Source organism: Lepeophtheirus salmonis, chromosome 8 (assembly GCF_016086655.4).
Source record: "Lepeophtheirus salmonis chromosome 8, UVic_Lsal_1.4, whole genome shotgun sequence".
In the NCBI taxonomy this organism is placed as follows: Eukaryota; Metazoa; Arthropoda; class Copepoda; order Siphonostomatoida; family Caligidae; genus Lepeophtheirus; species Lepeophtheirus salmonis.
Window position 1 is genome coordinate 34,191,328 of NC_052138.2, and position 17,728 is coordinate 34,209,055.

At 28.6% G+C, this 17,728-nt stretch overlaps 1 protein-coding gene across 2 annotated transcripts in view; it reads left to right on the forward strand.

The window, feature by feature from the left end:
- The window catches only part of LOC121123448 (probable G-protein coupled receptor No18), a 208,575-nt gene extending 191,333 nt beyond the window's left edge, over positions 1–17,242 (forward strand). For both annotated transcript variants that reach the window (XM_040718567.2, XM_071890443.1), the window contains exons 6-7: positions 6,056–6,345; positions 16,582–17,242. In XM_040718567.2, the coding sequence (XP_040574501.1) occupies positions 6,056–6,345; positions 16,582–16,697 (406 nt within the window). In that variant the 3' untranslated portion in view covers positions 16,698–17,242. The remainder of the gene's footprint in view (positions 1–6,055; positions 6,346–16,581) is intronic.
- The last annotated feature ends 486 nt before the right edge of the window (positions 17,243–17,728 follow it).

Below are 17,728 nucleotides of genomic sequence, written 5' to 3' on the forward strand. Positions count from 1 at the left end.
AAAAACACTAACAGCTTCTCCAGCATGGCCATTTTTAAACTCTTTACTTGTCAGAGTTCTCCCAGACGTTATGTCATTGATGTTAAGTGTGCAGTTACTCAGATAAAACGTACTCCGGAAATGCTATTTCATCCATCAGTAGTGATGCTCACTGCTTTAGAAGAGTTCCTTTCCTGCATTATCTATTATACATAAAAAATGAAATTGATAAAATCCTCTCATATTCTTGACAACTAAATGAATAAAATTTGTAAATATAATATTTAAAAAAAATATTTAGTCGTTGAAAAATAAAAAAATATGTGTTCCTTATTTATTAAAAAAATATTTTTATGAATTTGTACACATACTCAATACCAGCAAGAATGCATTTACTTAAAAGGTTAGAGAGGAGAGTGAAAATAATTTCTTATTTTCTTTAAATGTTTTAACTTTGTTTAGTAATTATAAATGATTTATAATATTTGATTACTTAATTCATTTAGAGCAAGTATATGTTCTGATAAAACGTTTGAAAAATAAGTACTTCAATTTCCTTTTTCTTCTCCTTTGTTATTTCGGAAATAAACTTTCGAGATGTTACTGTGTACTATGGATCCAGTCCATGTATAAAATTGATGAAAGTATACCTTCTTGCCGTTCTCAGGGACATAAAATCTTTTACCATCTCAGTAACGAGAAGTTTTGTTAATTCCAGATGTTTAAGAGATCTAGTGGTATACGGTTTCTCCTTAGCATGTGTAATTGATGGTTTTTATTCCTGCGCTTAGGTGATGAATGGGAGAGTTCATGTGTATTTAGCCTATGTTTTGGTATTGTAGAGCTTGTTAATATTTATTTATTCAACATTTAATCAATAGTAACGTGGTAATTTAAATTATTCGAAAGATATTCTGACATCCCCTCTTCTACTTCAATGATTGTTGGTTATGGCTTGTTATTGTAGATGGCACTTTTTATGAGAAAAAATGTATTGTATGAAAACAAAAAACAATATTGAACAAAAATAAAGATAAAAAAGAATATCTCAAAATATTCGTTTATTTAATTTATACACGCAGGTCAATATTTAAGTCAATTATAACCATTGTATGTACATTTGTGGGAGGAACTAAGATAATCAAGAGTTTCAACTATAGTTTAGAACCTTTATTTGATTGAAGAGACTTATATCGGCCCTAATATGGTTTTTCAAATAAAATCTGTCAATTTTGTATGATTTTCTTATGACAATCAATTTTGGGGTAATTAAAGTGCAATTTGCGGTGAACCCCGAGTGTTAATCAGAATTACTTGATCGTAAAAATAGACAATAATTTATATAAGTATCCAAATTTTATACAGATTCAGTTTTGATAGTTTTAATGTTCAAATATATAATTTTTATATGGTAGAATAGCTAAAAAATATATAAAAACTTGAAAATTTAGTAAAGATAATGAATATACAGGTTACCATTTTTGAGATGCAAAGATGAAACTTTATTAATAAATAAATTATATAATTAAAGCAGACCTATTATATTTAATATAAATTAATGAAGGATTATTTATTCCAACTTTTATTAGTATTTTATATTTATGACCTATTGACGTAATGGTCTACATATAATATTTAATACAACGGAAAAATTAATTTTAATTAAATACAAAATGTAAATTACTATTTTATACGAGAATATTTTACTGAGCATGAAAGAAATATATAGCAAAGGAATTGAATAACCTAAATTTTTTCGAACAACTTCATACTATATAATTACCGAGTAGCCCATTCTAATTGGAACACTTTGAATCTTAAACTTCAAGAAGATTTATAATTAAAAAAATATGCATATATGTGGATGAGCTCTCTTAATGATTAATGTAGCCAACATTAGCTTTAATTATAGCTTACAGGCCGTGGCAGTGGGCCAGACACCCACTGAAGATGTAGTCCTCTGTGATGGCCTCTCAGTGCTGGTCTATAGTGGCTTTGAAGGCTCGGTGTTTAGATAACGGACTTTAGATAACAGGACTTCCCCTCGACGCGCATCGAAAAGGTGTAGTCAAGGTTGTTGGCATCAGTGCTTTGGGGTATTCAAAAGAGTTCAAAAGGACTCTAAAGAGTCATGCAACGGATAGATGGGCGTCTTTCATTCTTGGTGTCAAAAGTGGCCTCTCTACCCTCACAAGGCTATTTCCCCCATTTTGTATAGCTCTATGGGCGGTCTAGTGTCAAACCCTGATATCTCTTGTATTAGACCTCATGGAGTTGAGGGGAATTGCTTGTGTTATTTTGTTGAACTCCTCCAGGTCTAGTTTGGTATTTTTGGTAGAACCCTTTGAGCCAAAAGTTCCTAGTACATAAATTGACTATATAATGTATAGTCAGAGTTGAATATTTAACAAATAACTTGCGTTCCGATGTATCTCATTGGACGACACACTCTGGAGAAATTATTCTCTTGAAATCATTGTGCGTAGGTTCTATGTAAGGAAATATGCATCATCTATATGAACCTAATCTATATACCACAATGTTTGATATACATATTCAGTGCAACTCTATTTGACTTATTACAGAAGTATATATATTATGGTGTACGGTAATGACAAAAACTAGGAACTTGGTATCACCGGATAATTTTAATTTTGCATTTTATTCCTCTAAACAAAAAAATAACTATCAAATATCCAAAAAAAAAAAAGGTCCTTCATGAACGGGTTTTGATTTGAAAATGTAGAAAAAAATGATTTTTTTTCTTTTTTTTAAATAATCGATTTGAATACAGTTACATGATTTGTATTTGATTAAGTATTATAGATGAAAGACATATTTTGCAACAGTGTTTTAACAGTTTTTCTCTAACTTGCCTCAAAGGATGATTATTTTAGTTCCAATCAATAAATATTCCCTTTTGGTACCCTGTATAACGCACATTTATTCAGACGTTCCTTTTCACTTTTACAACTCAAATCTCGTTTTTTGATAGTAAGTGTTTGATATATTATTATAAAATATACTTTTGCTGTCCATTTATGCGAAATAAGAAGGCTTATTTTACCAATCTATAGTTTTAGACTACAAAAACTGTCAATTAAACTATTAAAAATACGAACTTTTATTTATTATTCTTTAATTTAAGAGATTGAATTGTTTTTATTTAAGTATATTTTTATATTCTATAAGTTTGATATTTTTCATTCATCATGAATATTTAATTTCTTATATATATATTTCTTACCGAATATATATATATAATTTCCCATATTTTACTAGATATAGTAAGGAGCAAAAATTATTTGCAAATATGGTGTGTCAACAGAAAGAAATGTGAAATTCCTGATTTATTTATATACTTTATAAATATCAGGGCTCCATATATCATAGTCATATTTATGTCATTTGTGAAACTTATATTCAAATTTCCTGGATAAATTGGGATATTCAATAATGTATTTATTTGTTCAGAGAGAATTTGATTGGCTCTGATATTGTTATTCAAATGGAATATATCATATTTTCTCCTTTCTTAACTAACTTTGTGAGTTTTTACAACTTTTCAAAGGAATTTTGTGGAATGAGGATAAATTATGGTCTAATATGGTTTTTGATGAATACTAATTTAATCATTGTTTTTAATCATTAGAAAATAGCTTCGTTTATAAAAAACGAATTTGTAGACCATCTTGGGAGGAGGGTACTGAGAGCCAAAACCAGTTTACCATTAGGGCGCCTCTAAGCTACAGAAAAGAAGGTAATCCATGACTTCCTCTATCAATATGTGTGTGACTGATATAAAAAAGATCAAAGTACTAAACAAAGACATACTATGATTAATAAGCCGAAGTTGAAGTATATCAAGCTCAAAAGAGAAAAATTGAGGCTCATTGTACAAGCCTACACTGGGTATGGATGGCCCTTTTTTAGTCCACCTAAGCAAGTGGAAGGACATGAGCTCAACGTGCAACGTTGATATGGAAGAGTTACAAAGTGAAGACCATCTCATCAATAGATGTTCCTCCCTATCTTATGAGAGATATCAAGCACTGAATGAGGAAAATAAAGACGTATATAAAAATTTATGAAATGTAAAAAAACAAAAAATATTATTGAGCACGATTTTAATGTTAACTAGGTTTTAGAATCTACTGTAGTAGCACAATTACCCCGTTGTGTGATCGTGTTCGTTGCCTTATGCTTGTACAATTTTATTTTATGTATTTATGGCAAGCAGATAAATATATATTTAGCCAACTAACTAAGATAGCTTCCTTTTCTGTTGATATCTAGATTAACAAACATTACATACAAAATATTGTGAATAATTGCTATGTAGCAAGTTCATGTTGAGAGCTGTATTTGTTAGCAACTAGCGGTAGTAGCATTGCTCATAATTATTATACGTTGGCGAACAGACTCACTTTGCTACAAAAATATAAATTTGCTGTTTTCATAAAGAAGATAACTCTGCAATAAATCATCAGCGTTACTCTACGTTTTTCATAAACACGCCTACACGTAGTTACTCAAAAGTTAGATGTTTTCTCCTCAAAAAGGAAATAATTATCACAACAACTGGATCAAATGAAATTAAAGCATTGTGCAGATTGCTAAGCACAACAAAAATACTCGTATCCTAAAAATATTTCAGATTTACAACACTAAATATTTGTACAAGGGATCCCACGATTACAAAAAAAAATCTCAGTGCCATTTCCGATGCAATTTTAGTAAAAATTACCGATACCAATTCTTTACTATATTAAATAATATTTAAAAAATACGGCTTTACTATCAGGGGAGTCCACAGTATTATACTTTCTGGAGGAAGCTTTGTTTTTTGGAATTTTTTTCAAAAAAAAATATAAAAATTAAAATTTTTTTCAAAAAAATTTGAAAAATTAAATTGAGTACTTAAAATATACAACTTTTTATATTAATTTTTTTTCAAAAGCTTATAAATATTGACAAAAAAAAATCTTGAAAAATATTTCAAAAACTAAGGCTAATCCCAAAAAAATTTCAAACACCTACAGCTGTTAATAAAATACTAAGCTTTTGGGGAAAAAAATCTCAAATCCACAACTGTTCACAACAAAAAAAAAAAAATTTTTTTTAATTTCAAATATTAAATTTCTAACATAAAATTTTTGAAAAAAAAAATGAAATATTAAAGTTTTCTGTTAAAAATTTCAAAAACAGTTAGACAATCAGAGAAATTTTATTTGCGGAAAAAAAAATTAATTAAATTTTATAGTTAAAAGCAAAAATTTTTAATTTGGGAGGTGGGATTTAATTTTCATGAACTTAAAAAGTAATAAATAGTTAAATAGCAGTAATAAATCAGAATCGGAATCGTAAAATAAACATTATTTTCCACATGCCGATCCTTATTCCAGAAAAAAACACCCCCTTCCCAATTCTCATTAATCGTGCCATCTCTAATTTGTACCACACTTTTCTTTCCTTTTTAATATAAGAGTTGAGCTTTAATTAAATATGTTTGTTTCAAAAGTTCCTCTAAGGTCAATTTCATTATTTTAATTTGTTATGTGTACTCACCTTTTTTAATATAACACGATGAGCTATATCTACACACACTCGTTGTCTAAAATGAGTCCTTTACAAACAATCAAGCTTCATAAAGCACACAAATTTTCTTTCATTATTCACAATCGTAGTGTAAAAGTGTGACTTGCCTGAAATGTTTGAATTTGTATTCTATTTTAGTTGATATTTCTCTTCAACTTTTTTGGAATAAACTTTTTTTTTCTAATATTATGCACAATTAAAAATAATGCTTTGTAGCTTTACTTGTATAGTTAGAAGCAGCTGGATTTGACGATGTACTATTAATGTGTTAGTATATTGAATATATTACTTTTTTTTTCTACTTGTATAATACCTTATAGTAGAGTATATATTATCATTAGCTATGAAAGAACCTAGTAATAACTTACCTAAACTGTACCCATAAAATATATTTTTGTGTACCTTTTGGTTTTTAAATGAAAAGAAACAAAATATTTACGACATTGATTTATTTACACATATATTTTTTTCCCAATAGGCTTCATATTTCCTATGTTAATGATGAAGAGAGCAAAAAACCTGGTGGACTCAATTTCAGCTCATTTCGTAGATCCTTACGTCGAGGAGTTAAGAATAATTTGAGTAACAATAGTGCAACAAATTCATTCAATCATCATTTACGTGAGGCAAAAACAGCAAAACGGTTAGCTGTTGTTGTTGGATTTTTTATAACCTGCTGGTTGCCTTTCTTCATTGTATACGTATTAACAGCCTTCATACCAAAGAGTTACTTTCCACCATTATTAGTTGACGGATTCACATGGTTGGGTAAGTGAGGATAATTTGTTTTGGACGTCTTGGAGTTTCTATGTAATCATACATAAAATATTCAGAATGAAAATTATTTTTTTCCCGAAATCTAGCGTAACTTATCGAATATCTCAAATAAAGTAGCTTATCATATTAACATGAACAATAGTATACGAGTATTCACTATACATTAATGAAAACCAAAGAGCTATTCATAACTGAAAAGTATTCATAAAACATCAACATCAGCTGTTGATCTGCTAACCTCAAATTCTTGTCATGCAGTGAACATATCCTTAGCATGAAAGTGACTATGGTCCAGCAATTGGATATATTGACATAATTACATAGCTACATTATACTTTTGAGCTATTTTCCTTAAATTGTTTGAAAAAGGGGGTGAGGGATTTTATACAAATGAAGAGTAATGAATTTTTTTATGAGGATAAATGAATTAACTAATCACATTCATAAAGGAATTAACCAAGATTATTTTGTTTACTAATTAAATACATATTATATTTTTGTCAAAACTGTATAATACAACTCACATTTTTGATTAGTCATTATCAAAGATATATTTTAGGTTGAATAGATAATCATCAAAAAAATATCAATATTAACCTCGACTCAATCCATACTAGAGCTATTAACTGTAAAAAGATTAATCATACATCATTCATAATAATTTTTACTTAAATAGGGGACTAATCAGTCTTCAATGATGATTCGTAATTAAAAAATGACGTATTTTTTAGATTGGAATCCTTTGGTTGGTTTGGGAAGAATATGAATACAGAGATGTACCATTTGGTTTGAATTATTTAATAAGCAGTTTTTGAAAGATTTAGGAGAAATGAGGATTTATTGTCTCCAGATCAAGACAAAGCATGAAAATCTGGTAAATTTAGTCAAGAGGAGGCTCCAACATCATAGATCCCTTGCTAATGAAAATATTGTCGAGGGTTTAAGCAAACTTTTCGAAAAATTATTTACAAGTCCTTTTTAATATTCAGTTATAAATCTTTGAAAGAGAAAGAGATGAAAATTTTTTTTCTTCTTTGGCTTAGTGGAGGAAACTTTTTTCATTTATTTTACGAATTTCCAAAAGTAAGCCACGTGGTAAACATGATTGTGGGGCTCTTGGCGGCTTATTTTCAAACATTGATTTCCATGACTAATTGGTTGGTAATGACATCCCCTTCCAATAAAAACTTAAACAAAATTAAATTAGTCATTAGCTTGTTCTCTACGTTCAAATAAATTCATGATTTCCCCAGACCTCGATAAGTGGATGAGAAAATCACTTCATCCTTTGGATAAGTTTGTGGGATAGAGAAAACTTGTTTAGGCTAAAGATAAATCAATGATCAACCTCCTGCAATGCCCTCGCTCCTCTTAAGGGTCGAAGGTTTAAGCGAGTCTTTATGCATTATCTACTCATTATTATGATTTCATTATATAGTATAGTTTTTTAAAGAAACGATGAACAGTCTTGTGTTTTCAAGCATTTTTTTGTAAAAATTCAAAAGTAAGAGCCCTGTTCATTCGACCACGTTAGAAACAAGTTAATAAATCCACAATGGGATGCAAATGGCAGAATTTGCGTTAACTAACTATTTTTCATATTCCTGATGGGGCTTAAGTCGACATGGACTTCCTGAAGACTAAGACACAGCTCTGCATGCTAAATGACTTTTAAGAAACTTCTATTTACTTTCAACAGAATTGAGGCAACACCCACACTGCCAAAATTGTCTTCGTGTGGTGTGCATCGAAATTTTGAGCGTTTTTGGCAATCTTTCTTCTCCTGCTTGCAGCCCCCGGACTTTGTTATCTAGCGGGCATTATAGAAAGGAATGTCACTGATGTTCCAAGTGTCAGCTTATGGCAGCTGCAAAGGTTACTTGATGTTATATTTCAAATAAAACTGGATGTGTTAGATATACGCGGCTTTTGAGTTACTCAATGCTGTGATCTGCACCAAAGGATGATGACAAACGAAATAAATTTTATATACTCCCTACGGACAATAAATCTTATTTAACAAACACACACTCACAGAAAAACTTTGTGATTTACAGGTAATTTTTTTTCTATAGCGCATTTGCACTTGCATAAAGAAAAAATTAAGAATAAAAATGAATTTGATATCAACAATCTTTAAAATAAGAAAGCGAACTTATATTTTTGAATTTCTTAATTCAGAAGATTGATCATTTCAAAAATAAAATAGCTGAACTTTTTATTCAATTAATTAGGAGGAAAGGAAAATGATTATAGTTGTTTGAAATATGACCTATGTCAAAAAAAAGAGAGAGCACCTCTGCTATGATGGCGTACCATAAAATTACCTGTGAGCAGTTTTGAAGGAGAAAATAAACACAAATCCCTCTTTGTATTTAGCAATTACACCTTTGGACCCTCAATTCTACTCTGAGTGCAATAATAACTTACACATATAATGATGATATAACATATTGATTAAAATCCAGAGTAGAATGGGGATTAGGATAGAGCTGCAAAGCCTGCAAATTTTCTTTCTTAGTTCCAAATATTGAAGATAAATTATGAAGAGTTTTGAAAAATTTATCTCCAAAGTCTTGAAATTTTACGATTTTTTTTTTTTCGAAAAAAAGTGTTTTGACCTGAATATCATATAAGAACTTCGTGTCACAACAAACATTATTAGACAATAAATATGTTATCAAAAATATTTTATAGTTTTTCTACTAACGTTTGGTTTTAATTGGTCAAAAAGAGAAAAGCTGCTTATTATTTAACATCAGTCTGCTCGTAAAAATATTATATCAATACTTAAATTTGATCCTTTCCAAATCATTATTACTAGTCAACTTTTACTTCAAGTAGACAGAATAAGTTAAATTACTATAAATTTAAACTTTTTCTAACCTTTTACTGACCTTTTCTTGATAAAAAACCTATAAAACCTAAATTAATCTTATATATTCAAAAACTTTGTAAGAGGCGTAGTTAAAAATTATTATGGGCTAATTTTAGTTGAAGATTATCATTTTATTCAAATATCACAACCTCAAGATAAGAATTATATTTATATTAAAACTGGTTTATCTTTTATTAATATAAAAAAATATCACAACCTCATATTATTTAAAATTATATTTATATTAAAACTGGTATCTATTTTCCTAATTTATTATTAATCTAAATTTTGAAATAGCGTTATAAAGTTCTAGTATGTTTTATTGCACGATTTTTATATTAAAACTTTAAAAGAGTATTTTCCTTGAATCAAGTACATATAAGCTTCTATGATCTTTAACCACTTGGAGGAGGAATTGGAGGTGCGATTCATCGGTTGTTAGTAAAGCACTATATTCTTTCATGCTTACAAATGAATAATAGTATCAAAAGCTTTTCGGTAGTTATCTCGATCATTCCATAAGTCAGGATCTGTATCAAGAAATTTATCTTGGAGGTACATACTTTGAACAAGTTTCTTTGATTTTGGAGCAAAATCTTACAATTTTTTATATTTTAATTCATTCAGAGTAAAGAAAGGCATTTTTGAGCACAAGCCCTAGCAGTCCGCCCGTATTTTGTTGTGTCAAAGTGTATATCTTGAATTTGACCACGTATTCTCCGTCATGAAAAATCTAAACTTGAAATACAATACTCAGAATATGTTATCTCAGTTTAAAATAAAATAAGACATACCAATTTTAACTAATTTTTTTATTGATTTGGCTATTAAGACTTTTTGGATCCCCAAATAAAGGTCCCAGGAAAATGGTTAACGTCTTTTCAATGAGTATTGTTTAATACTCCATACGATTTATTACATAAAATATTTTCCCTATTTTTCTGAGCACAAGAAGTCTTTTTTTGTGTCAAAATATCTTGTTTCTCCAACATAACCGTTTATTCTAGTTAGAGTAATAAATTAACATTTGCTAAGAATTCGGGAAACATAAATTGAAATATGCATATAATTTATTTTACGAGTAATAAATTAACATTTGCTAAGAGATATAATTTATTTTACGAGTAGAGAGATGCACAAATAGCAAAAAATGCAAGTTATGGGAATAGTTTCTCTTTTTGACCAGTTAGAACCAAACGTTAGTAGAAAAACTATAAAATATTTTTCAAATGCAAATATATTTAGCTAAATTTATTGGTTTGATGTAACATGAAGTTCTTAGATAATATTCAGGTCCAAACACTTTCTTTTGATAAAAATTTCAAAAATTTGGAGCTGTTGAGCTACCTTTAAATATTTTTCAAACCAGTTTACAATTTATATACGATGTTGTTCACGTAAAAGCAGAAAATCGACCCTCGCAGCTCAACATTTCTTAAATTTAAAAAATAAGCTCCACCCTAATGGGCATGTTAAAAAATAAAACCATAAATCAACTATGACAATTTGAAAAATGTTTTCTAGGAAAGAATGAATAACGCTGATGATGTTTCATTAGATCACCTATTAGATCATATTCTATACAACTCTAAGCATACTTCTAGTTAACTGATTAAAGTTTACTTTTATTTTTGTACAAATATGCACTTTAAGTTATAAAGGACATAAAATTTTACTCTTGCATCTTTCTTTGTTAATTAAAATATTAGTCGTCTAAAATGTTAAGATAGATAAATGAAGAATAATATCAACATTTATTTTATGACTTACTATTTATCACTCATATTGTTGATAGGAAATGATGACGATCAAATCTTTAATTTTAAAGCATATTAAAAGCTCTCTTCAAAATTTGACGATGCATACATATTTTTTTTTCCAACACATGAATCTATAAGAAAATATATATCATACTTGTTTTTATATTAACATTTAAATATACGATATATTTTTTTATTTCATCAAAGTTGAGTAAACATTAAAGTATGAATTGAAGTGCTTAAATAAATACTCATAAATATGAAATACAAATACTATTATCATTGAAAGGAATTGAATTTATCAAATTAATATTATTTTAACTACGTTTATTAATACTTCTAATATAATTTATGTCTAAATTATAATAATTCTAAATTAATACCCCTTTGATGGTTTTAGCACAAAAAGTCATACCTTATTCTTTTTGATAAATAAACGGAGTACTAAGTTGTACAAGTTATGCTCCGTTTCCAAAAGGACAGGAATACAATTTCTGTTTGATCCCTCGTCGTATGTCTAAATATTGACCATATTTATTGACCATTTCAATATCTATATGAAGAAATTGTGGCTATGATATGCAAAATCACAAAAGTATAGCTACGTTTTCAATAAAATACTAGAGTAGGTTTGTCCGGAACGTTAAGAAAATTAAAATTAATTCTAAAATCTTTTGTTTGATGTAAAAGAAAAAATGAAGACCATAAAATTATAAACATTATTCTTGCTGCATGTTGGTATGTATTTTGCACACTACGACAGAATTATTTAGTTCATGTATACCCATCATTATTGCTAGATAATGATGTACCTAATTTCCTCATTTCTATCATGTACAAAACACCCAAATTCGATCATGTACAAAACACCCAACTTTGATCATGTACGAAAAAAGGAGAATTTCTTGAAGATTAACGAGCAAATAACTGTTGTTCTTTCTAATTCTTAAATTGATTAATTAGTTTATCGTTAACGTTAGTAGCTAAACAAATATTGTAAGGCCTCAGAAAAAAACTTTTTTAATAGCTGTGCTACGTAAGGAGGTAAGAATAAAAGAAATAGTTGTAGGTTTTACCATAATTTATTATGTACTTTGTATTTCTAAAGTAAGATATACTGGTTGGGGATTATGAACTTGGAACAAGTTTAGACCCCAAACTATTGGGAACCCCAGAATTTTTGCTTATGAAAGTAAGTGTATCAGATTCAACTGACAAAACTCTATAGGAAAGAATACAAAATCCTTGAGATGTCCTCCGCATATGAATGCCGTGTAGGCAAAGGACCCAAATAAATCCATGGATAATTATGCGAAATAACTGTAATGGATGTTACGAGATCTGGTGTCATTATAGAATTTTAAGTTTGTGTGGGTTGTCCAAATCGGGTATTTGGAGCCGTATTTATTCAGGAAACCCTGACATTTTTTAGACTATTATTCTTTAGGAAAGAAAATGTGGTCTCGATGGATTTGAACCCCTTGGACTACTATGTGTGGGGCGTCGTACACTTAAAACTGTTGACTCATTGCTTTCATTAAAAGATCTCTCTGAGGAAGTGTAAGAGATGAAATAATAATAGAATATTCTAAAGAATAAAGTAAAAAACGTAGCTTTTCTCTGATTCTCACAAAATCTATGTACGCAAGAAAAAAAAAAGTTTTGAAGACTGATGAGAAGCAGGCGGATAAAAGAAGAAAAATATTCCAAAAAATAAAAGTGTCATTTCCATAAATATTAAACATCTTATAAAAATAATTCAAATAAATGTTTAACATTAACAAATAGTTATAATCTTCGTTAATTTACAGTCATGTTACAACTTCAATTTATTTTCTTCATTGACAAAATTATGAAATAAGTATAACTATGTATGTTTATAATGTGTTCCAACCCTCGTTGTCTTAAGAGACAGCTAGAACAGCTTATGTTTCAGACTCAGAACGAATTGAGAATAAAATTATTCTCGTAAATTATCTTGACTTTTACTAAAAAAAAAATATTCATTTTTGTACGAAAATTTGGGGTTATTTGACTCCCATCAATTAGGAAAATCGAAAAGAGTTTTAAATCCCCCTCCCTGTCTCCACAACTTTTAGTTCACTTTTTCCTACAACAGTGAAATAAATTTTAACTTCCAAATATTTAAATAACTAAATGTGGATTCACATAAGTTAAAAACAATTAGTCAATTTTATGACTTCCTTCATTAAGACTATTTCTTTAGTGATACTTTTAAAAGATTATCCATCAACATATCCAAGTATATTGAATATATGCTTATTATCACTTATCAAATCAATTTCTTATTCAAAAGCAAGAGATGTGAAAAGCCTTTTTTTGAAAAGTGTTGAACACTCTTAGGGTAAGCTGTATTGTTTAATTTTCTTTATAAAATTGATATTATTATTGGTTCACTATTTCCATAAAAGAGTACAAGTTTTCGCATTACAAATAAGTTAAAATAATACCCAAATTATAATTTTCTCTCCTTTTATTTATAATTAAGACTCTACAATACGTTATCTCGCTACAACAATATTAACCTTTTTATTTTTGTGTAGGCTATTGATTATTTTGTTTGACTTGATATGTCATGGATATTTGATAATTTATTTTTTTATATATAAGAAAAAACGAAGTAATAAGTTATACTAGACTTATGTTTCGTTTCCAAGAGAACAGGGATACAATTTCGTGTTGTATATATATTAAGGTGTACTGTAATGACAAAAGTTGGGAATTTGGTACCCCTGGAAATTTTTTATTGTACATTTTATTCTTCAAACAAGAAAATAACCTTCTAACGTCAAAAAAAAATGGTATTTTATGGACGCGTTTTGATTTTAAAATCTGTAAAATGTCGAAAAAAAGGAGATTTAATGTTATTTTTTTAGAATTACCTATTTGAATTAAGTTACATGATTTTTATTTTATTAAATATTGTAGATGAAACATATATTTTGAAACAATCTTTTAAAATCTTTCTCTAAGTTGCTTAATTATATTAATATTAGATTAATATAATTTGCTTCCATTTTAATAAATATTATGTTTCGGTACCGCGTATTACACGTAATCTTTCCTATAAAGTAAACAAATAGAAGCAATTTTTTATCCATAGTTTCTTTTTTGAAAGGTTATTGAAAAAAAGTCCAATTAAATATTCAAAATAAATGAAAAATATCAAACTTAAAGAAAGTAAAAATACAAATATGATTATATAAAAACAAATCAACAATAGAAATTAAGGAATAATAAATTAATCATCGTATTTTTAAAAGTTTAATTGACAGTTTCAGCAGTCTAAAACTAAAGATTACTAAAATAGAGTGCCTTATTTGGCATAAATGAACAAAAAAATTATATTTGATAATAATATATTATACATTTTGCATCAAACATGAGATTTTACTAATAAAAATGTTGAGAAACGTCAAAAAAAAGCGCTTTATTCTTTGGCAACATGATTGGAAATAAAATAATCATAACATGAGGCAAGTAAGAGAAAATTTGTGAAAATATTGTTTCAAAATATATGCTTCTTCTACAATATTTAAATAAATAAAAACCCTGTAGCTGGATTCAAATCGATAATTTTCAAGAAACAACATCAAATTTCCTTTTTCCGACATTTTACAGATTTTCAAATCAAAATGCGTCCATGAAGAACCGTTTTTTTTGGACATTTGAGGGTTATTTTATTGTTTAGAGGAATAAAATGCAAAATAAAAAATATCTGGCGCTACCAAATTTCCAACTTTTTTCATTTTGGTACAGTCTAATATATATATTGGCAATCTTATTATTTCTATGAAGAAATTGTACAAATACACATAAATAGCTACGCTTTTAATAAAATATTTTTAACCAATATTATAACAAATACGGTATCAAATAAAATAATGCATAGGGTTTTAATATTATAAAATAAATATATATGTAATTTATTGTATGGGAGTACCATAGAAATAAAATGCAGTTGATAGGATTGACTTATTTCGCTAAATACAAGATGATTTTAGGCCCTCTTTCTGTTTCTATTTTAAGGATAATTTGCGTGATACTGGGTGCGGTCAAAAAATCATAACACTTCGGTTTTTTGAATGCGGTAAAATAGTTCCGGTCAAATACTAAAAATAAACAAAAAGAACTAGATCCTACCAAGTGTCTCAGAAGCCGAAAAATGTCATCTTAACGTGACTAACGAATTTCGGTCCGTGCACTTTTTGACGCTGGCAAGAAACCAATGGAGACTACAGGCATTTGGGGATTTCCAACATGAACGTGTTGTTCCAGCGGGTTGGTACCCCTGCACACACGTCCAAACAGGCCTAGAAGTGGTTGGAAGACAACTTGCCTTTCTGGCCAAAGAAAAAGTAGGGGCTACTATTTCTTAACACTTAATAGATGCCAACCGATTGTACTTCACTTTTTGGGTGCATGTTGAGTCCAAGGCCTGTACTGTCTGATACCCAAACACCAACAACATCAAGGACACCAGCACTGGGATGCCATTTCCGAGGAATACATCCATAATGGGTGCAAGGCCTTCCGTGGCCAACTGTAAGCCAGCATTGCTACCGAGGGGGCTTCATCGGTGATAAGGCAATGTAGACATCATATTAGTTATTTTTATTTCATTGGCATACCCTAGCACAACTGGTTGCTGAAATACATTTTGATAAAGATCTATATGGAAAGTGTAAAGATTTGTTCGCTGCACTCGGTATAATAAAAGTAAAAATGGGTCGTCAAAGAATATTTTTTGTTGTTTTGTATTACGGGTATATCTAGGATTTGTATCTTCCACAGCACGGAGTAATTAGACGTCAACTAACGGACAAATTTCGCTCTAATAATATAAAATAAAAAAACTCCTCAACAAATTATCTGTATTACTCTTCATTTTTCATAAGAAACTCAATATTTAGATGTTCTCTAGTAAAAATGGAAATAATGACAGGTTGATAATTCTTTTTTAAATTACGATATGTTGAGCCATGTAGAGCGCTCACCGGCTGTGCTTTACCTACATACGTTCGTTGCGTAGTCACGTGTCTTGAATTCCTTGCTAAAGCAAGGAATTCAAGACACGTGGAATAACCTCATCTTAGGTCACATTCATTCATTTTATTTTATATACATATTTCCTTTTCTTCTTATAAAATGGGATCGTTGTTAAAAATGAGTCATTATTCTACTTACAAATAAACATACTTTATTTTATTATTGGATAATTTTATATCTTTGGTTTTGGGTTCATTCATTTATTCATCCAATGATTAGTCTGCTTGAAAAAAAAAAAAAAAATTGTAAAGAAAAAAATCCTAGTCAAAAAGAAATTCAGCATGAGAAAGAAAAAACGTTATTCTTTTGTGAGATACCTATTAAGTTTATACACCTATACTCCAATTTTTATCAGATTACATCTTAAATTAAAAGTCATTATTAAATAGTAGGTATTTTACATATCTAAGTAAATGCACTTATTACATTGGCAAAAAAATATAAGTAGATACAATACCAATAATTGCAATTCATTTTTTTAAAGTAGCATAAATGAATTATATTTTCTCCTATTTCCAGGTTGGGTTAATTCAACTCTCAATCCAATATTGTATGCAGCATCAAATCCGGCATTTAGAAAAACCTTTGATGCTTTTTGTTCTAGAAAAAACAATGGAGTTATATCCCATTTATAAATATGGTAATGGTTCATAAATAATTCATTTATGTAATTTATTTGTTGTACATATTAACTATGATGGATTCACATGTAAAATAAATATAGTTGTGTGTTTTATTTAGTGCAAAAAGACATAGAGGCTGTGAGAATTATGAGGTATGTTTGATAATTATAAAATAATGAAGGTAATCAAAATCCTTTTATTAAAAGTCTACCATCACAAAAATTATGTTTTGAGAAAAGAAATTATTTTTCTTTGATTATTTACAACACTACTTTAGAGGTTCATACCCCACTAAATTTTTATATGGAGAAAAAACGGTGATTGATCCACGAGTTTTCCACCCCTGATTAATAGGATACAAACTACTCTAATGATCGTTTATTCGTTTTATTTCTTCGTATTAGAGCTTGACCGATGTATCAGTGAATCGGACGATTTTCTTCAGTTATAGAATGATCACTTATTAGCCAAAGTAACCAATATTTTATTTCCTAGAATGTATGAGTCATTTTTTTTACAAAATTCAAGATCAACCAACTTATTAAAAAAACCAAAAATTTTAAGTTGATAATGACTTATTCAATAATTGCCCAAATTGACTAATGAAGCCACTTTTGAAAGTTATTTGGCTGTTAACTATTCTTTTTGGTTTTACAATCAACTTATCTAAGGTAACTTATAACATTCATTTATTTTTTTATGTTCTCTAATTGATCAGATGGAGTTGCTATGGCTTTTCGAAAATTTACTACACAAAATGTAAAATTTAATATTTTTAAGTAAAAATGATTTAGCAACACATTTACTCCAACTGATCTAGGAACTATTTGTAAAGTCCTTAAATCTATAGTATATTTCCTTTTCTAGTAACGACAGGGGTGCGAACTTACGCACATTGATTTCAAAAGAATAAATTCATTCTGAGTCGTTCCATATTTTTTATATTTTTTTGAAAATTAATTTTCACTTATTATCAAAAAAAAAAAAAAAACCCTGATGTGTAGTCACAACGACCATCAATTTTTAAACCTAAATTAAAAGAT